Source organism: Astatotilapia calliptera, chromosome 18, assembly GCF_964374335.1.
Source record: "Astatotilapia calliptera chromosome 18, fAstCal68.1, whole genome shotgun sequence".
NCBI lineage: Eukaryota > Metazoa > Chordata > Actinopteri > Cichliformes > Cichlidae > Astatotilapia > Astatotilapia calliptera.
This window is the reverse complement of record NC_137439.1, coordinates 26,589,304-26,611,257: the sequence shown is the minus strand read 5'-3', so window position 1 is coordinate 26,611,257 and position 21,954 is coordinate 26,589,304. Positions and strand designations below refer to the sequence as shown.

At 40.3% G+C, this 21,954-nt stretch overlaps 1 protein-coding gene across 4 annotated transcripts in view; it reads right to left on the bottom strand.

Annotated features, from left to right (window-relative positions):
- The window catches only part of LOC113011259 (low-density lipoprotein receptor-related protein 8-like), an 82,123-nt gene that overhangs the window by 20,868 nt on the left and 39,301 nt on the right, over window positions 1-21,954 (bottom strand). For all 4 annotated transcript variants that reach the window (XM_026150711.2, XM_080292760.1, XM_026150712.2 and 1 more), the window contains exons 4-7: window positions 20,744-20,872; window positions 12,245-12,634; window positions 8,348-8,470; window positions 5,415-5,537 (exon numbers count right to left, since the gene is read on the bottom strand). In XM_026150711.2, the coding sequence (XP_026006496.2) occupies window positions 5,415-5,537; window positions 8,348-8,470; window positions 12,245-12,634; window positions 20,744-20,872 (765 nt within the window). The remainder of the gene's footprint in view (window positions 1-5,414; window positions 5,538-8,347; window positions 8,471-12,244; window positions 12,635-20,743; window positions 20,873-21,954) is intronic.

The window sequence follows — 21,954 nt, the reverse complement described above, 5'->3', positions numbered from 1 at the left end:
TGAAGCCGTAGTGCTTTCCTTTGAGTGAGCCAGTGTGATTAGCGTGTATGTTATTGTGCAAAAAAACGTAATGTAATGTTTTGTGTTCAGTTTTATAATGACACACTCAGTGTTGAGCCTCCCTAGCAGTGCAGAGGAATCTACCTGGCTGCAAGCATTTTCCATCCCCTAAAAACGACCCTGAAAGAACTCCTACAGGGACAGTTCCTGCAGCACACACACAACACACACAAAGGCCTGAGCTGCCCTAAAACAGCCCTCGAGTTCCTGGAATATTGCCTAGTCTTATAATCCAGTATGTGGGCTTTGCAAAGAATTTCATTGTGAGAGGGCACTTGCAGTGTTAAATTGCATACTTTTCTATTGCTAATGTATTTCATATGTGAGTGAATGTTTTCATGCAAACTTCATGGTGTTTTTGTTTGGTTTTTTAATGTGCTGTGAATGAATACAGTTTTGGCCTGGGTCTTGTGTGTGTTTTGAGATTTTGTTCTGGACTCTTTTCATTCCTTTAGATTTAAGAAATATTCACAATCAAGCTCTGTATTGGTTAGTCTCGAGTTTAGTATTCTCTAGTGTCTCTGAGGGGGTTTTTTTTATTTCTGGTTCTTGTTTGATTATGTTAGTTCGCTTTCATGTCCAATCCATCCAAGTCTCATCTCTGTGTTGTCATCAGCGTCTCGTATGGAAGTCAGTCTTTTCTCTGTGTTTCATTACCCTTTTTGTCTCCCCAGTCGTGTCACGGTGTCTGGTCTCTCCATGCTTGTCTGCTTTCACTGTCATAGGAAGTTCATTTGTCTTCAGTCCTGTTTCCTGTGTTTCAACATGTGTCACCGTGTCGTTTTAGCTCCCGTTCCTGTGTCCACGCGCCTTAATGTGGGTCTCAATGTGGGTGTGTTAGGTCCTGTTTAATCTTGACAGTCATGGTCGCGTGTGTGTATGTGTGTATGTTCAGTTTTGCTTTCCATGTTTCATTACTTAAGATTCTGTTCAACTGTGCTCTCAGGTGTGTCCACTCTGCTCTCTACTCCTATATAAATACTGTCTGCATCACCCTCTTGGTATATGCGTCTGTCAGTCTGTTGACTTGTTCATAATCTTCATAATCTGTTCAGCAGCTAGCCATGATTGCCATCTCTCTGGTATTTGTTTTTGGACAGATAGTGTAGGTCGTGTTTGGTTTTGTTTTTAGATACATTGTGGCTGAAAACAGCTGTATGCAGCAGCCAAAAATCCTATGTGAGCAGTGAGAATGAACCAAAACACGGAAGCTACAGGAAAACATCAAAATAAAGAGCTAAAACACTTTGAAATGCTCTTTAGTGCTGAGTGGAGCAGGGCGATATGACCAAAAATATTTATCACGATATACATTTGAAAATTTGCGATAACGATATAACTGACAATATAATTGACACTAGACAAAAAACGTTACGACTCCACAACTTTATTAGTGCAAAACAAACCATCAACGTATTTTCACTTAAACAAGCAGCTGTTTTTTATGTGCATTAAAGTTATATAAAAATTTAACAGTGCAAATGCAAATTATTTGCTGACAGTTTAACCAAAAGGCGTTTCCAGTGGAAATTGGCCGACATATCCTCAGCATAACCATGTATAATATCCACAAAACTTAAAAAGAGGATATACACACACAATACAGTAATATTATGTTGAGGCACAGCACGTATCACCCCGCGAGGCTCCTGCCTACAATAGCCGTAATGCTCCGACAATCCATCAAGCGGTGCGGGTTCGTAGCTTAGCAAAGTCGTACTGAAACATTTGACAGATTTTCAAGCGCCGTGTACGACATAAAATCGTTTCGAGGTCAGTAAACACCAGAATTCATACGTAAGGCACACGGGATTATAAGGGGCACTGTCGATTTTCAGAAAAATCAAAGGATTGATTTTAAGTGTGCAGTATTTCCAAAAAACACGGTAATAACGACGGCCTGCTAGCATGCTCTACCAAAAATAGGGCTTTGTTGTGTATCTGACGGACGAAAGCTAAACCAGTTCCACACCACTGAAGTTGCAGCATTTTTACACACCAGTTCTGGTTCATCGTTTCATTCAACGATCCGCTTTCGCCCTTCTCATTCTCTGTCGCTGCCATGCTTTTTCCACCATGTGCGTATGAAAACAAAGGCACTGCGCATGCGCGTTTTACCCATATTCTATCGCGATATTTCATTTTCTTATCGTTGCCCAACATTATACCGGTATTACCATGAATGGTATGATATGGCCCAGCCCTAGTGCTGAGTTGCTTGAAAAATTTATCACTGCAAGCATCACCCTGACTTGCAATAAAATATCTGAAAGTGATGTCTGGGAGCTGTAGGGATTATCTATACAACACAGGGGTATCAAGTTGTGTAAGACCTTTGTACACTGTCAAGTCGAAATTTTTCTGTTGTAATAAAAGTCAGAAATGGTTATCTATTCAAAGACTGACTGAAGGTAAACTTTGTGGAGAAATGCTCTCTTTGTGTGACTGCCAGCAGACTTTAAGAACTGTAACCGGCTGCATTCAATTCCCCTCTCTAACTCAGCTGGATGGGTGACAGCAATCTGCCACTCACAGTGGCAACTACTCTCATTCTGTCACTTCTGAATTGCCAGCAGACAGAGGAAAAGACCAAATGAAGCTGCATTTGAGGTCTCACCCATTCCTGTTTCTTTGAGAGGGGCAGGGTGGGTAACAAAGAAGAGAGAGGCCCTGTCAGCTTTTCTCTGACCATCTCAGGCAGAATTTAGAGGTCACTTTTTCCAGAAGACAAACATGACGTCTTTCCTTTCCCCCACCTTGTTTCTCTTCTCACTCGCTCTCCCTGGTAGCTCAGTTTGTACTCCCTATTTTCAGCCATTCCTCTAAGAGAATGTGATGGAGCAGTGTTAGGAGATGAATGTGTGCTGAGTAATGGGTCAGTAATGTGGTAATATGTCATTATTTCTAATGAGTTGGGGAAGATGCAGAATAGATTTGATTGAGCGTGGAAATGTATTGTCTTTATTCTCCCCGAAGTAAGGCTGATGCGGCAAATGCAATCGCTCTGAACATCGAGTAATAACGTGTGTTTGAGTGCAGCGGGGTGTATCTCTATTTGTTTTCTGTCTGTGCCAGTTGGCCTACATATTGGGAGTAAATGGTCGAGAGTGCGGAGTGATGAAGTTGGTATGTGTGGACATGCTTTTAATGAGCTGACAACAAGACCTCAGTTGAAGGAGAGAGGGAGAAAGGTGGAGGTAGATAAGGAAGAGGAGAGAGAAAAGTGAGGACACAACTCTCTGGAATATTTGCTTCACTCGTGTAATTTCCGTCTGTGGCAAAGGTCAGTCTGTTCGGTCAGCTGTCACTCTTCAGTCTAAAGTTTAAGTTTCTCGGAGGAAATATAATTTCATGAGAGTAAATCTGCCTTTAACTCTCTCATGTCAAAAAAAAGAAGAAAAATAACTACTTTTTTATTTTAATTCAAGCATCACCTTCAGTTCTTATAGTCTCTAGTTTAAGTCCAAGGGAACGGGAAGTAAAGAGGGGCAAAGGACCACTGGCCACCCAGCTATCCCAGTGTTCCACATTATTTTTAAACAACAGATCACAATATTCCTATATTAATCATTTGCCTTGACTCTAAAGCCATTTTCACTTCATGCAGTTGGATCAGACATTTACTGATCTTTACCCTCCCAGCTGCCCAAACCAAATTACACTATAACTGCACTAATGTGTGAATAGCATAGCTAATGGTCAGGTGCATTCACTTCTAGGCAGCTCTATTAATACAAATGAACTGGGAATGGCTTTGTCTCCAGAAGCAGAGAGGGTTGTCTAGGGTCAGGGGTTTAATCTCTGGCCCTATTCATGTTGAAGTGACATTGGTAAGATACTAGACCCCACGCTGCCCCTGATCCATCCATTGGTGTGTGAGCATGGGTGTGACAGATACAAGTCTTTAAAGGCATAGGCGTAAAGAGTGTGATTGGGTAAATGGCAGTAACAGCCAATTTAGGTCAAAAGGACTATTTCCTGCTGTATGCTACAGTCATGTGAAAAGTTTTCACCAAAGCCAATGTAATCTAAGTTCCCCTATTAACTCCCCCTTTACAAAACATCTGGAACAATATCCTATGGTCAGATGAGACCAAAGTGGAGATGTTTGGCCATAATACACAGCACCATGTTTGCAGAAAACCAATCACAGAATATCAGCACAAACACAGAACCTGGGCATCTTAAAGTCATTTAGTCAACCATGAACTTCTCTCCTCTGCCAAATTTGTCGGCGATGATGTGAGAGACTTGAAAATCACACAGAAAACGATTACTTCCAGTTATTGGTGCTGAAGGTGGTTCTACAAGCTACTGAATTTTCTTATGTTTTCACAAGAATGCAAGACAATGTGAGACAGGACTACTGTGGAAAATATACAAGAAAATTCAGGCTAAATAAAACAAGTTCATATTAAAAACAGGAACAGCCTTCTCTTTATGAGAGAGGATGGCTGACACGCTGCTACCATTTTCAGGGTTTGCATTACTGACATTACATAGCAGCTGGATAGTGTAGTGGTAAGACTACACACCTCTGGAGCGAGTAGCAGCGCACCTGCCCAGTATCTAGTAAGGTTCCTGGCTAGCCCCCCCCTTGCTAAAAACCAGCCCTAGAGTGGCGCGGCCACGTCTGCAGCCTGTCTGCAGTTCAGGACACAAGCATTTCACTGCATGTTCACTATGTGTTGTATGTCACAAAGAAAATTTGTATTTATTTGACCAGAGATTGTGTTACTGTATCGTTAAGCAACAAAACCAACCAAGACATTTCATGACTCGTTTTTATACTCTTTTGTCTTTTGAGATTAACTTAAAACATACGCAAGACAGTGGCCCAGGAGGTAAAATCAGACTGTATCAGCACTTCCAATCCCTACCTCTCCAAACACTGCTTTTTATTTATTCATTGCAATTACACCTTTGGTTAAGAGATGAAGGTAGAGAAAGGAAGAGAGATTACCATAAAGCAGATGGACTTTCTGCAGTTTGATGGTAATTAGTACATGCAGGCTCTTGTTCTGATCATCGAAGGCTGCCTCTAATTTGACTGTGCCTCTGCATGCTTTGAAATGCAAGGTAATAGGAGGGAGGTAGTTGCACTTTGTTATGGCAAACATGATTATGCAGCTAGATTAACTGCTTGAATCCATTTACAACAGATATGTACATGCTCTGTCACTGCACGGGGCTCAAACGATGGCACACAAACGGTAACAGACAGCTCTGTTATTTTGGGAGCTGAATGTTCCCTCATTTGATACTGCTAGTAATCAAAGAAAACCATTTCATATTCAAGCAGAGAGAAGTAATAAATTCAATTTTTCTAAGCAAGCTCGTCGTAGCCATCTTACCGCATTCTTTTTTGGGCTCGTCTGATCGGTCCTTGCAGTCCTTCACTGAGTCACACACCTTGGAGCTGTCAATACATTCTCCATTCTTACATAGAAACTTGAGGGGTCCTTCACATTTCGTGGCTGGAACAGGAAAAAACCAAAAACAGATCACAATCCACACTAGACACTTCATGAAACTTTATTTCATTTGCATACTCATTCAGAGCCTTGTGCATCAACAAGTGTGAAGTCAAATTAAATATTTCCAGTCGCTGAATTACTGAAGACTCATTTGAAACCAGACGCAGCAAATATTCATATTATGCCCCACATAAAAAAAGTTTAAAAAAAAATATTATAATACCTACATTTTAAATTTGGTCCTGTTTCACAGTGCCAGAGTTTAATTTCCTGCAGTTTAATTTTGCACTACGTTTTTAAATTATGCAACACAGTCAAATGAGGGAGCGGTAAAGAAATTCGTCCACAATAAGCACTGGGTTGGATCCACACAATGTAACACCAGCTGCCATTATAGCAAATGATTCATACTCATGCAAGTTTCTTTGAAGGATATTTCTTTCCATGAAATGACAGCCAATTTTTCACACTGTGGTCTGCATATGGAGGAAAAGCTGCTGAATAGCCAAATACTGTACCTTTCCTCACTGTGTTGTTCTCTGTTTTCTAGTCAGAATGATTTATGTGCAGAGTTCAAGGTTACAAGGCCAGAGGAAATTTGCTCTTAGCTCATCTCCAAAATTTGAAGCCAGTCACAGAAGTCTGATATGGAAAGGAACAACTTGGAATGGACTTCATAGTGAAATGAAGGAAAAAAATGAAATAGAAAAGTGAGTAAAAGTTGATGTGCTGTGAGCAAACAGTGACCTGGAGGGCTGAAAAATGAAGAAAAAGTGGAAGTACCAAAAACTGCAGTTCCTCAAATCCCCACTTATGGTTGGTTCCATAAGTATGGCAAGCTAGGAAAACATGCTAATTGTATTAGTGTATGTCTATAAATTAGATCTGTATTCATTACATATGAAGTGAATTATTTTAAGACTTTGTTTAAATGTTTATGATTATGGCTTAAAGCCGGAGATGTGAGAAGTGCTTTTTGAATTTTTCTGCAACTGTACTTCTGTATCTGAGTATTTGGGGGGAGGGGTTATTTATATTTTTACTTGTTACATTTTTTTGACAAATATTTCTAAAACAGATTTGTTACTCTAGGTTTAAAACATTTGGGGGGAAAATAATCTCTAACATGCTCCCCTCACCAGTCCATGAAATGTAAAATACTGGCGACCGCCTTGTTCTTCAATGATCGTGCTCACAAACTTGGGTGGACACCAGCTTTTTTATTGCTGAGGGGCAAAATTTTACTTTTTTAATTTCACCCCATCAAAACTTTTTATTAATGAGTAAATAACAGCCTTATAACAATGCCAATTTGGACTGTAAAAATTAACAGCAGCCTCATTTGATCCAGACTAAGCATAAGATTTACGAAGAATTACATTTTTACTTATTTCACCACTATAGCCTTCAAAAAATGACAAAGGATAGCGTTTTAATAATAGATACAGACTGGTCTAGAAACAGGAAGTTCCAGGATGGAAAGTGTTATGATCCAGTGAATTTTATTATAAAAGTATAGGGGAGGGGGGGAGTGCAAAAGCTGTAAAATGAAATCAACAATAAGAAAGAAACTGAAGAAAGAAGGCAGCAGCAGCAAAGGACAGAGAAGAGAAGCTCAAAATCCTCAACAAGCAGCTTCAGGTATGCGCCCTCATTTTACGTCACAATAAACCATGTTTGATCCTAACAGCTTGTTTCAGACTGTTTTGCAGTTTAGTAGAATGTAATTTATAGTGTTTCCTTTTCTACATTTACAAAGAGTCAGAAGAAGAGGGCAAAGACAATCAAAGAAAGGAGGATAAAGAACAGATAACAATAAAGGGTGAAGACAAGGTAAAGGACAATGCAGGGAGACAATGTCTGAGAAACTGAAAAGATGGCACAATTAAAGAGGGGCAAAAAAGAATGGGTTAGGTTTCATCCTAAATCCTTACCACCTTTCCCCCTTCCTACCTTACCCACTCCCTCCTCATTCTGCCACTTGTTTCCCAGCCCTAACCCTTACCCCACCTCCGTTACTTTCCCTCTATAAAAATACTGTAAATAGTTCAATAGCATTCTGGTGAAATACGTTTAATTTGCTTTTGTGTTCATTTTTGTAAATCTTATTTATGCAAGCAGGAGTCTCATGAAATCAGTCCAAATAGTTTACATGTCTGTATAAACATTGTGCCTTTTAAGGGGATGTTTAGAGTGTCAGTCTTTGTTTTTGAAGGGTTCTGATGTTTCTAGGAGTGAGTTTTATAAAGTTTCACCTGCCTCTGTCTGCCCAGTGTCTATCTGACTGTTTAATCAGGAAAGTCAGTCAAGTTAACTTATCAAAGCAAAGCACAGCGTTAGCACAAAAGCTAATGCCAAACTGTAGTCCACATGTCCATCTTTCTAATCATCTTTGAATTGGACTTTTTTGAACAAAATTTATTTTTTAAAAAGTACTTTTATATGACATTAATAGTTGTGATTCTTAAGGATTAGACTATTGGCTGTGATTCAGGCTTCACTGGCTTCAATGTAATCAGATTACTAAAGATACTTGAGAATGAGGTGAAAAATATTTACAGCATTATTACAGAATAAATAATTTACAGTAGAAGCAAGTCTTGACTCAGTAAAACTACACAAATATTGCAGGTCTTTTAGCCAAAAAAAATCCTGGTGGGCTTATAAAACTGCTCGTGTTGAAAGGTATTTCACATAGGCAGACGTGCAAAAGGCAGAGACTGAGACAGATGCATGAGGGAAGAAGACGGAGGAGCAGACATGGAGGAGGACAGACACTCACTGCCAAACACAGTGACAGGTGAACCCACCGTTAACGCATCCAGATTCATCGCTGTGGTCAGGACAGTCGTGGACCTTGTTACACTGCTTGGTGCCGTGTATGCAGGAACCATCACCGCACTGGAATTCATCAGGACGACACGTCAACAGAGCTGTAACAGGCAAGAGATCGAAATTTTAAATTTGATTTTAATGACTTCAAGAGGAGCATAAAATCATGTGGTCGAATCCAATCCAAGACCAGCTGTGGCATTTTAATCACTCGGTTTCTCTCCACATTTGTGTCCCATAAAGAAGAGGAATTGCTTTAAAAACTTTTCTTGAAACACTGAAAAATATTGAGAAATGGCATATACTGCACTTCTATTAATTCACAGTGTGTGTAAGGCACTGCCGAGGACAGAGACAGTCAACCTGAGGGCGTGTGATGAATGATTTTCAATATAGTAACACAAAGATGGAGGCTCCAAGAAGCCACACCAAATTTTATTAATATCCCAAGCACAGACAAGCTTTTCATCAACAGTGCCCGGTATGCTCATATAACTCCCTCTAAACCGCACTAAAAAGCAATATATGTGACAGAGGGATATGATTAAGTGTTATCACAAGAAGAAACAGGACACAACGAGCCTAATGGAGCCAGGGATGCTGTAGTCTGGACACGCATGTCCAGACATGTATGCACATAGATATGATCATCCATGTTTCTGTGCATCTCTCAGGCAAATCTAGAGATTTGAGTGAGCAATAAACTGGTGGTGCATACTGGTATAGATACATGTGCATGTATATTCATAAGAGAGCAGAAGCAACAGTGTAAAACTGATGAATCACAGCAGGAGCATTTGTCCTCTGCTGACAAGCTGGAAGAAAATTCCATTTTTTAGGCAAAGAAATCCTCGTACAGACATAAGGGTGTGCGAATACACCAAAGGTGGTGAACATATGAGTTTAAATGTGTAGCACGGGAACTTGTGGACAAAGATGAGGTTGTGTCCCTAACCACCCCCAGCCTTCCTCCCCTCTAATGCAGATATTCTGTTGGCTAATAAAACATCAATCTCCTGTAAGTGCAGCTTATATGACAGACCACAGAGTGAGAGCTGTGCGTTTGATGTGTGCACCGCACATCTTGATAATGAATAGTGGGACTATCTGGGCTTCACACTCTGGCTTAGTGAGACAGGAGCTTCAGGGCTCCCCCATCCATGACCAGCTAATAGGAAAACCTGTCTTATCACAAGGCCCCATCTTCACACAGTGTTTATCAACAGAAACACATTCTTTACCTGACACATTTAGGAGGAAAAAACTCAATATCAACTCCCAGCAGAGAAGAAATCTGCTAAATGATAGAGCGTCACCTCAGAGGAGAGAAGAAATATTGCTGTTGAAGATTATCTATTCCACCATCTCAAAGCAAATAAACAAAAACAAAATATAACGTTAATTTAACAACTTCACAGTTTCTGGATTCATCTGAAGACGTGCAACATGTTTAATAAAAAGTGCCCACCTAGTGAATAGAATATTTGCAAAACTACTAGAGTTTATTCAGAATCAACCAAACTTAAAAAATAATCAAATCCATCCATAACCTCTGAGAATATATATGAAAACTGAATAGCAATTGGAAAGGCTGCAGTTGTACCCAAGATTCTAACGGTTGCCTTAAGCTGGATAAAATACTTCTGCTTATACAGACTTTGATAATGTAGTATTATTTTGTAATGTATAGCACTGCTTTACCACTGATTTAATAGTATACAATAAACCTATATACTTTAATATTGTGTATTAACATAAAATGAGGTAATTCAAGAAATCAAGAAATGGGTAGAGGCTGGCAATTACAATTTCCCGAAGTGGAAACATCATGCTTGTTCTGAGTTATTTTATGTTTTAATGGGTTTTTAGAGTTCCTCACCGCTCTCTCAGATTGTGTCTCATTCACTAATGTGGGTGTAGAAATGCTATTACCGTGTACCCCAGATAGGTCCACATTCAATATTACTGCTGGATTCATCATCATTAACTATACCAGCAGGAGTATGTTAGTGAATCAGAGTCATTTAAAATTGCTCGGTATGTGCTTTCTGTTTTCTGCAAACTGGAATGCCCTTATTTCTTTATTAGCTAGCAAATGCACCTTGAGATGTATCATGGAGTGAAACGTCTGAAGTTAAAGCTGTGAAAGTACAAAAGCCTAAAGCAAAAAAAGAATAATTTCATGAGAAAATAAAGCGAAGCAATCATGTTTGGGAAAGAAGACAGAAAAAGTACTGCTTTCAATTTTCTTTACTTTGAAGCGACAACAGCTGGACACAAGTAAGATTTGGGCTGCAGTAACTGAGGTGGATGCTGCATGAGCTGTGAAACAGCCAGTGACCTGATGACCGCCAGGTTTCCTTTTTCTACAGAAAGCAGAAAAAGGTTGACATCAAGGTTAATGGAAAAGGAAGGAAGCAGGTGCAGGACAAGGACCGACTAAACTGTCAGTCCCAAGATAAGAAACTTACTACAATTATTGAAAAGACATGCATAAATGGGACATGTTTCATCCAACAAGGATGAAAGCATTTGTAATGAATGCGGTTTTGATATGCTAAGTATTTAAGCCTGAGGTACAATCCCAACTGTGTGCAAAATTAACTTTGTTTCTTCTTCTGTTTTGGCCTTTGAATTGGTGAAAACTAGTAGAGAAACAGGCTGCTTATTAAAATATGTAAAACTTGTCAAAAAAACCCAGAAAACACAAATATTTAAAAAATCTGTGAAAAACTTGCTAGAAACATAAGAATTACTGAATTCACTAATCTATGAGTTTCTGGCTAGACTGACACATGTAAGTAGCTAAAGTGAATTTCTGTGTATAAGATGACAACAGATCTGGAACAGACGGCAGCAGATTTGCAATTTATCCCACACAGATTGTATGTAATTGCCAACTTGACCCTATTCAATCACAAACTGATAGCAGATTGACTCCATCTTATTACTGTCTTGATCCAGCAAGACAGCAATAAGATGGAGTCAGTCTTCAAAGTTGCTTTGAAGATGACGGCTGATTATAAGTGGCCGTTATTTATGTAAACATGTGATTCTGAAAGAGAGATTTCTGCATGAACACTTTTTGAATTAGACCTTTTGAGTGTCTATTCCTCTATGTTACACAGCATGGGACATTCACATTATCAAATTTAATGTGGCTGCTCTTGTCCAGTGGTCTTCCTGCATGTGTTCTCCAAGCCAATCAGCTGCTAGGCCCTGTTTTTTAATTCACTCTCATCTCTCACTCTCCCCATCTCTTGGCGCTCGATCTCATCCGGGTTCTCCAACGTGTCTCAACTAATGTCTCCATCAGCCATCTGCTAACTCTGCTTCACCACCAGATTCTGCACTCCAGGGGTTCGGCCACTATCTCCAACTTTCATCTGGAATTCAGCACTATTATGTCACTTCTCATCTGAGAATAAGCGCAAAATATGCTTCCATTTTGCATGCTTATATTTCTGCAATAGATGTAGCTCTTTTTTCTCCTTAATTATCTGTAATTAACAAACTATGAATATGAATGTATATTGCATTGTGGGTTTAACAGTGAACATCAAAGGCGCACATAAGCATTTCTGTATGCTAGCTGGGATGTTATACGTAGTTTATTCCTTTCACGCTTACATGTAATCTCTCTCAACCTTGCTACATATTTTATATGTGCCAAAAGACTTTCAGACAGTGCAGCGTTTTCTGTTATCACTGTAAGCTGAGAAGACAGCCTTGAATCGACATAGTTATACGCAGCAGAGAACATATATAAGCTACTGCAACATTAAAAAGAGAAAAAGGTTACATATGTAGGAGATTACAGTTGTTGGGAGACAAGCAAACACATAGAAAGAAAGGAAGCAGAACAAGACACTCACGGCAGTCTGACTCATCAGATTTGTCTTTGCAGTCAGGATCTCCATCGCACTTCCAGGTCAGTCGCACACACTCGCCATTGGCACAGCGAAACTCCCCACTGGTGCAGTTAGCTCTGCGGTTGGGCAGGTATGGGGCTCCATCACCTCCGCAGCGCTCAGGCCCCTCGTCTGAACTGTCGGAGCAGTCGGGGTCGCCGTCACAGCTCCACATGAGCGGCACGCACTCGGAGGTGTTACAGCGGAGGTGGTTGGGCCCACAAGTCAGAGGGGAGGTGCACTTCAGCTCATCGCTGCCATCGCCGCAGTCATCATCACCATCGCACACGTAGACGGTGGCTAAACATTTGCGGTTGGCACACATGAACTCACCGCTGGGACAGGCCTTGGCATCTGAGGACCAACAGAGACAGCAAAACTCACACGAGGGACTGCACGCTTGGTTCTCATGACAGTGAAGCAGGGACGGTGTAGCATTTATTATCAGATTGCAGTTTGTGCAGCAGAAACCGTTACCCTGTCTTCTCTAGCTGCTGAAAAGGAAATCTGAGGAATCTGTTTGAAGGCCGTTTCTTTTAATATAAACTACACTACACTACATATAAACATAAAACTACACTAAAATGCAATGCTTTCATAACCAGAGAACTGTACACTTTTAGTCAAATAAGTAAATATAAAAGTTTCAGGTCTTGCTACAGCTGCAGAGCATTGAGAGCAAGTAAGACCGAAGACTTATTGGCTTAAAGTCATTTCAAGCAGATGGGCACAGACACAGAAATAGTTTCCCAGACTGGCTAAAAGTCAATAACATAACAGAGACAAAGAGAAAGCTGGGAAGGATAACGGTGATTAGGAAAATGGTGAGAGGCTTTCTCTCCTACCTTTTCCAGGGTATTTTTTCTGTATCTAGTCATGTCTAACTGAAAGCACTCTGGATGCGAAGAAAGCCAGGGAACCCGCTGTTCGCCCATAGGTGCTCAGAGGCCAGCACGGGGAGAGGAAGGATTTGATATTTACACAAACCACAGGGAGTTCAGCTTTAACGCCAGTGCCTTTGGCTGCTGCAGCTGGTTACTGGAAAGGATTGCTGTTTTGCTACATTTTACACAGAATCAGCAAATTGTAAAGCTGTAGCATATTGTCACTGACCTGCAGCAGACACCGTGTATTTTTTGAGTATCAAGCATACATGCTATTTTAAACTATTACTGATCAAAGCAGGGGGAAGTTTTTAAATAGCTTCAGATTAAACTGCAGCATTTCTGCATCAAAAGTATCACTGCTGTGAAAGGTAGTGATCAGCTGAACAGTTAAACAATGCAATAAAACAGCATGAAAAGAAGCTTATAGCATAAAAGAGCAGAAATTAAACATCTTAATATACATCATGAAACATCATGAAACCACTGCTTCTCAGTTAAACTGGGTGAACACATCTTAAGCTAGCAAAAACACTGGATGCAAGACAGTGTCTTACTTACTATCCTACGTAATCACACCATATGTTACAATTACTATCTCTTCTTTTCTCTGCTAACATCACTGTTAATTAATTCACTGATATGAACACGACTGCCTCAGAAGCTTGGGAAAAAGCAACTGATGTGAACATAAGTGTCATGGATTCAGTTCAGCGACAGGGTTTATAGTTATTAATATTAAAGACTCTGCATCTGATTCTCATGTGTCTGCTTTCCCCGGTATGCCTCTGCCCACACTCTATACTAATTTGGCACTAAATAATTAAAGAGATTCAATGAACAAGTGCGTTATTACACAGGGGGAAGGCCATTAGCACTTTACATCAGTGCCCTGGTTGAATTCCAGTTGGGACAGAATTTCAAGATTTCTGAGCAACTTTGAGCCCACAGACCATCTGCTGATGATGTTGTACAAGGCAGTGGGTTTTAAATGATAAATAAATCACAGAGGGAACAAGCACTTCACCCAGTGGATGTTTAGTAAGATTTATTATACGATTTTCTTTTTATACAAGTAAAAGCAGAAAAGATCATTAAAAAATGAATTTGCAGCATTTTGTTTGGTTATACATCTCATGGTAAGGTCATTTAAATGACAGGCCAAGTACAACTAGTACTTATAGCACATTTCTACTCAACTATAGCACTCAAAATGCTTTCTACACACACACACACACACACACACACACACACACACAAACAGGATCAATACACCAAATAGATCCATCGGGTGTCAGGACATTTCAGAGTTTAATATCTTGCCCAACGATACTTTGGCAGGTGGACTGGGGCAGCCAGGGATGGATCCAGATTGGTGGATGACCTGCTCTGCTACATTAGAGCAAAATAAATAGAACTGTCCTTTGACAATGCTGTCAAAGTGGTGCCTCCAGGTATACAATATTAACTGCATTCACTTCAAGGAGCTTTATCTCAGCTTTTTTGCAAGTTGAATTGTTTTGTTCTCCTAATTAGAATATTGAGGCATTGATGAGGCTAACAATAAAATATTGGCTTGGCATAGAGTTTTATACCAGACTCCCTCTATGATGCAACCCTCCCATTTAGCTAGGCTTGGAACCAGCAGTGGGAGCACACTAGCCTTTTTTGTTTACTTGACACAAACACGACGTTCTTGTTACGCATAGATGAACAGTGGCACCGTTTTGGGTGCATTTCAGTGAAATTGCTCTCTTTTTTAAGCACCCGGGTCAGACGCTTCTTGAAAGAGGCATCACTGCTGAGTGATGCAGATATGTTTACCTCACTTTAGTACTACAAAGCATGTTTGATTTTGCTCTATTACATTGAAGGGAAAGCAAACACATTTACAGACTATATCTCCAAAAGTGTACAAACTCACACCAAAACAATTTAGATGGATAAACAGCACTACAGGCCAGAGACAAAATATATATACGTTTGATTTGGGGGTGAAATGTCCCTGAACCCTTTGAGGTCTAAACGTATCCTGTTCTATCAGACTGAGATTTTTTGTTTTTATTTTTTATTGTTTCGGAGTCATCAAGTCACTGAGGACTTTATACTATACTGGTGGCACTCAGCTACATGCTACCACTACTTTTTAATTCCTTTGCTGGGAGAAGCTTTCCTCTGACTACCATTCTGGTAGTCAGAGGCTGGCAGCATAACCCACTTAACTTCTTCTGGCAGCTTTGATGATGGGAGATTGTTGCCAGCGGCAACCAACGGCTCAGATGTAGTGGGAAGAAATGACTGGTCGCTCTACTCACGTTAGCATTACAACTGATAAGTGTGGACCGCATGTGTGTGTGTGCGTGCATGCGTGTAAGTGTGTGTGAGATGAGTCTGAGTGTGTTGGAGGAAAAAGGTGAAATGAAGTGTGAAAGGTAAGGAAATTATTTTGAGTGTAGGAAAAGAGGGGAAAAAAAGGGAAAAAATAAGAAAAGAGATGAGAATAAAGTCTTCCAGGTTTTATGTTAGCATGCAAAAGCTTTATATATTTTTATCTGTTGACACACAAATACCTGTGACCGTGTCCATCACTTTCTATACAGCTTAATGTCCTCTTAGCTTTCTCATAGATATTCATAACTTTAAACTTAAGAGATGACTCAAACCTGTCAGCTCTGCTTAGAGAATTAAGGTTCACTGCAGCAAGGTGACTCAAAGACACACACATACACAAACTCACACTGCTGGCTAGTTCACATGGGTCACAGTGGCTCACCAGGGAAATATCTCAGTGACTGCCCTTTCCTGTAATGCCACACACATAATAACTGAACAACCACAGTTTTAACAACGACGGGGCAACCCTCTCATCCGGAGAAACAATCAGGACATGATATAGGGTACAAGATGGGAGTCAAAGTGTCCGTGTTATCGTTACTGCCTGAAAACGTAGGTTGACTGAGGGCCAATAGGTGAGGACAAAAGAGACACACAATGAGCACTGATACGAGACAAAATAGCCGCCGTTTGGCCAAATTGAAAACCTGTCTAGATTCCGATTAGCAGAACGTAATTGTGAAGAAACTTTGTCAGTACAAGCCCCTTTAGATGTGTTAAATGGTCTTTTGTGAAGGCTTTATCTCAGTGTTACCCAGTTCAGTTTCACTCCAGGGACAGTGAGACGGCTGTGAGGAATGCAGGATTTGTCTGTTTGCTTCATACTGTCCAAGAAATGTTGAATTTAAATAAAGACATCAAGCGGAAAGATAACGGTAAAATAAAAAAAAATCATATTCATGCACCAGGCAGGCTACCCAAGCTGACATTTAGCACAACTGCAAACACACAGAAGATGAAAACACAGAACTCCAGACTGGTTCCAGTGCCTTGCAGTAGATCCCAGTTGACAGACATACTCAGAAAAATGCTTGGGGAGTAAATGCACATAAATCTTCACATGCTGAGAGTTGAGGCTACAGTCCAGCTTTCTTGCGGAGCCTCTCCAGAGTTACTGCTTAATGTAATGTTGATCAGGGAAAGCTTTCTCTGGTGAGGGCTAGATTCTACTTAATACATAATTCAGCATGTGGATGACTCAATTAGTAGGATGCCTCTGCAAGATTTACTTTTTCCAGTCAGCGGCACGCTATGCACTTCGTAAATTTCTACTAATAGCGGAACATGCGGGAGCTGACTGAGGAGGTTCCAGCTTAGTCTGTTTTGGAGGTACAATTTGCCTGCTTATAGCTCAGTAAATACAAGAGTTGGAAAAGAAGAAGCGTGTTCCTTGTGAGCATGCTCAAAAGTATAACATAACAATCACAAAATGGAAGTTTGTGTCGAAAGTATTTCTCACAACTTACACAGAATATCCAATCAAATGTGAGTTTGCCCCTCAAAGCATCTATTTTCCGAGTCATAGTGTGGCACAAGACAAACCTCACATGCTCTCTGCTTTTCAGATATTTGATCACACTATTAGATGCAGCTCCATGTGATTAATACTTTCTTTGTGAACCTTTTGGACAACCAAATAGGATGCTACAAGTGCAGTGAAGTTAATATGAGTTGATATGTGAGTACTAGAATGAGCTATTTTAAATTTTCTCCCAGTGGGGTCCAGACAGGGCTGCAGTATCCCAGCTCACTAAGTTTCTATTAAATGATTCACCAGTTAGTCCATGTAGGTTCGTGTCAATAATTCAATAATAATGCAGTCTAAACAGAAACCAGAGCCTTTAAACGTAAACCGTTAAGAGTCAGGTTAAGTAAGCTTCACATCAGGTGCTTAGCTAGGTAAGTTTAGCAGGCTATGTGGCTTAGCCCCTGTGGTTGTCGCGCAAAATAGATGAACTCAATAAACTAACAGCAATTGTTTAAATTCGATCCAATTCAGTTCAATCAGACGCCAACAATCAGACGACCCCTGATGAGCAAGCACTTGGCGACAATGGGAAGGAAGATCTCTCTATTAACAGGAAGAAACCTCCAGCAAACCAGGGTCAGTGAGAGCGAGCTATCTGCCTGGTTGGGGGTGAGGGAAGTGAGACAGAACAAAAGACAAGCAGTGGAAGAGAGCCAGAGATTAATAATAACTAATTATGAGAAATAAAGATCCTGGACCTGGTGAAAGGGGATTTTGGGCACTCAAACAGTGTAAGAACAGCTCTAAAGCAGCACCTAAACACATTTTGGTTTTGTTCAGAATCCGCTTAATCGGCTCCGAAAGTCTTATATGATCAGTGATGGTAGCAGAATTTGTTTGCACTTGGTGAATCTGTTTAACTTTGGATGCTCAGTGGTGCTGAAGGGGTTTCAAATCTTCAATTTATCGTTTAAAATATCCAATTATCGCATGTGCACTGAGAGATTTAGAAATATATTTGCAGCCCTGCTAGCTGAGCTGTTGGGAGCAAAATGTAACTGAAAATACATAGTGCTGATTAAAAACTTTTACTTTTAAATCTTTGAAAGGTCATGAAAAAGTAGGTCTTGACTGACACAGATTTAATACAAAAAACTAAAACTGTAAAACAAACTAAATGATCTTGATCTTCTGTATTAATATTCCAATATTATGCATGTTCTATTGTCTTTATTATCATGGTCATAGCGTATTTATGTATATACGTCTTTATGAATACTTCTTCCTTAACAAACTGGCCAATCTGAATAAAATTTTGTATGAACGTTATCACACATACAGTGATTATTAAAATCTATATGTAAAAAAAAACAAAAAACATCTATTTTACATCCAAATTGTTTTGACTTTGTTGTTTTGATATCAGTTGGAGGACAATGTTGGAGCGGACTATAATCTTTTGTGGAGTGGAGATGAGAACATTACTTTTACTTTTATTGCATTTTATTTTTTTTGAGCATGATGGTAAAGTGTAAACTGCGCTAGATAAACAACTGCATTATGCTACAAACACAATTTCAGCTCTTCACAGACATCTACACAAACAGCATGCTAACACAAAGCTAGTGAAGAATCCAGAGTGACATTAAAGCTCAGTCTATTCTTACAGCAGCCCAGCAGCCAAAGCTCTTTAACAGGTAAGAAAGGCAGTGATGAGCCGTCAGGCTTGAATCCTCCTTTTCTGTTTCTACAGTAGAATCACAGTGGAGATCGTTTTGAAGTCTCTTTGGGCTGGTTTTTGTTGTTGGCTTTGTGTTCAAATCTAAATACCAAGAGAAAGCTGGTATGTACGCTCTCATTAGGCTAGGTACAGGGATTTGTGGTGTTGTCAATAAAAACTTCTATTGTTAACTTGTAAATATGTAACAATGCATTTCAGTCTTGTTGTGGAGTAATGTGAAAGTATGCAATACGTAATCTAATGAACTGCTTTCTCACAGGAGTAGTTGAGTAATGTAAAGCAGTACTTTAAGAAAAAAGTAAATATCCCTTATTGAGAATCCCTGCAGTAATAAGAGCAGGATGAACACTATTTACTAATGAAAACTGCCAAGCAAACCTCAAAGGTGAATGTGTTAAACTGTTTTGTGAACATCACACTACTATTAGTGTTGTTACTCCACATCAATCAGGTATAGCCCAACACTGGAATCACTGTGCAGCTCACTGAGATGGACTAAAGACATAACACTGCAAAATCAATGGATAGTACCTCTAGAGCAGATCAGCTGCAAGGTTACATTTAAAAGCCTCGTGTCCTTGATTTAAACATCATCTTTCAGGTTGGCATTGGGCCCAATCATCAGATAAACTGGCCCGAGCAGCATTTAATAGGCCTAATTTGTGATGCTATCTAGCACTGTGCTCTGCTTGTACTGGAGAGAGCTTATTCTAAGTGGTCATACTGAGAGGAGTTTCCCTCTAGAGGTATTCTGGCCTCTGCCTGGGTGGGCGACAGCCTGCTGCCTGCCCTCGTGTCACTACTGAGAGGCTTAAGACTGCCACATCAATACAGACATTAGAATGAAAGAAGGATTAGCCCAGGCTAGACCGGGCCTCAATGGACAGTGCTATGAAAAGCCATCTAAGAAGGCATTAGATCTAAAGTCGATGCAGTGAGTGTGTGGGGCCTCTTTGAAACCTTGAGTCCATAACAAGCTACTCACAAGCTGATCATTGAAGAATAAGTCAAAGCCATAAGGAGCTGAGTATTAATACATATGCAACAGTTTCTATTTATGCATTAATTTTCTGCCAGATTGATAAGGCTTCCTTTCCAAATAAAAACTCAAAATTGGCTGTGTTCTTAACAAATAAACATGAATGGCTTATATGCCAGGCAGACGTGATCTCAACACCCACACACACCCAAACAACCGAGGAGTTAAAGATGCCAGAAAAAGAGGAACATCGTCATTAATATAGGATAATAAGGAGATGGCTTATTTCTCTCCCTCTGCGCATTTGCTACCACGTGCCATCTTCAAAGTCTAAACATCACACCCCCCACGGCTCTGCTGCCTCAATCATTTCTTCTTGACGTGAAGAGGCAGAGGAGAGAGAAAGAAGGAGAAGAAGCCAATTCTTCATGGCTCCTCAGAAGTAGGGCAAGGATAGTCCCTGCAGGGGACTGGGGGTGGGGGTAGTCGCACGATTGAGTTGCCTGATTGGCTGGGCATGAGGTGATGTCATTTTTTAAGGTTGTGAGGGCCCTGCAGTGGAAAGACTGAAGACTTGAGGTTTGGAAAGGACAGAAACGTCCAAAGATCACCGGAAAGCTGCGAATATCTGATGGTTTCACACCAAAGATCATTCCACATCAAAGGGAACGGTTGTCAAGTGCAGCTGGCTTTAATTCAAAACTCACTTCAAATCCATCTAATTATAATGAGTGTTCCCCACTGCGCTTTAATGTCACATGCCTTTGGATGATAAGTGAGATCAGAAAAGATAAAACCCTATGAAATACAAAACGGGAATCTGGGTTCTCGTTATTCGGCTGCTTGTCGAGTCATTCGCTTCTGCACATCCATCACTGGTGAAATCTGGACCAAAATGTCCTCTACAAATGCACTCAGCGGTTAAACGCGGAAGTAAAACCATCTGATCGGGGTATTTATTTCATTATGGTAAGTGAACTGACTCGGATAAACTCACCAGACGCACAGTCCTCCTCGTCAGCGCCATTCTCGCAGTCTTTCTCCCCATCACATCTCCATGACAACGAGACACACTTGTTAGTTGATCCCCCACAGTCAAATTTCTCTGGAGGGCACGTCTGTTTGCCTGTGGGCAGAGATAAAAGAGATAGGGAGATTACTGTAGTTTTATGGTCCATAAAGGCAACAACAACAACTACTAGGAGACACAGCTGGACTTGATTTTTATCACCCCCACAATGCTCTTAAAAAAATTATCCAAAACTCCACCACCCTGGCCAATTGATTTTACTGCGTGGGCTGCCTCTCAAGAAACATGTAGGAAGATCATGAAATACAGCAAATGCACGGCTGGCTATAAAGCAAAAGCTCAACCCAGCCCCTCCTCCTTTTCCTGCCAATCTGCTCTAGTTGGCACAGGGTCGGTTTGATCCAGATTACAGTGCGTTTAATATGAAGCATGTTGTTAATTATACATGTTTGCTTACAGTGCAGCCTTAAGCCTTCCAGAAAGAAATCAGACGCGCGTGCAAATTATCGATCTTTTGGAGTGTTTTTATTATATTTAAAATGCCAATTAAAAGCCTTTTTGACACAGGGTACGATATGATGTTACCCTGCATCAGCTTCACTCATTAAACACACAGATATTGGTACAACTGTGCTTTAGTTGCTGGACATAGTGTGACAGAAGCTGTTTTAACCGTTTATCCACTTTTTTAAGTAAACTATTTATCCTCATTACCTTTTTAGCTAACTGTATTTTAATTCAATTAAGCATAATTCTTTCCACATATTCTGTCAACTCCATTAGCAATACAAGGTGTAATTTTCCAGCTACACATCATAGTTGGTATTTATATTCTTGCTGTACACAAACTGACAAACAATGGTATAACAGGATCCTGTGTGGTGTGATAAGTGAGAACAACATCCTTAACGAATACCAATTTAAGAAGCTAAAAAGAATCTCTGGTGCTGTCACCAGCAATGTTAGGTGTGAATTGCATTGTGGGTAATTGAACCAGAAAGTGAGAAAGTCTCCCAAGATTTTCAAACCAGGTCCATATAGTTAATCTCGTATTGTCAGAAAGCCGCCTTTATGATCAAATTGAATTCTTTTTATTTGATGGGGCGATCGTGGCTCAAGAGTTGGGAGTTCGCCTTGTAATCGAAGGTTGCCGGTTCGAGCCCCGGCTTGGACAGTCT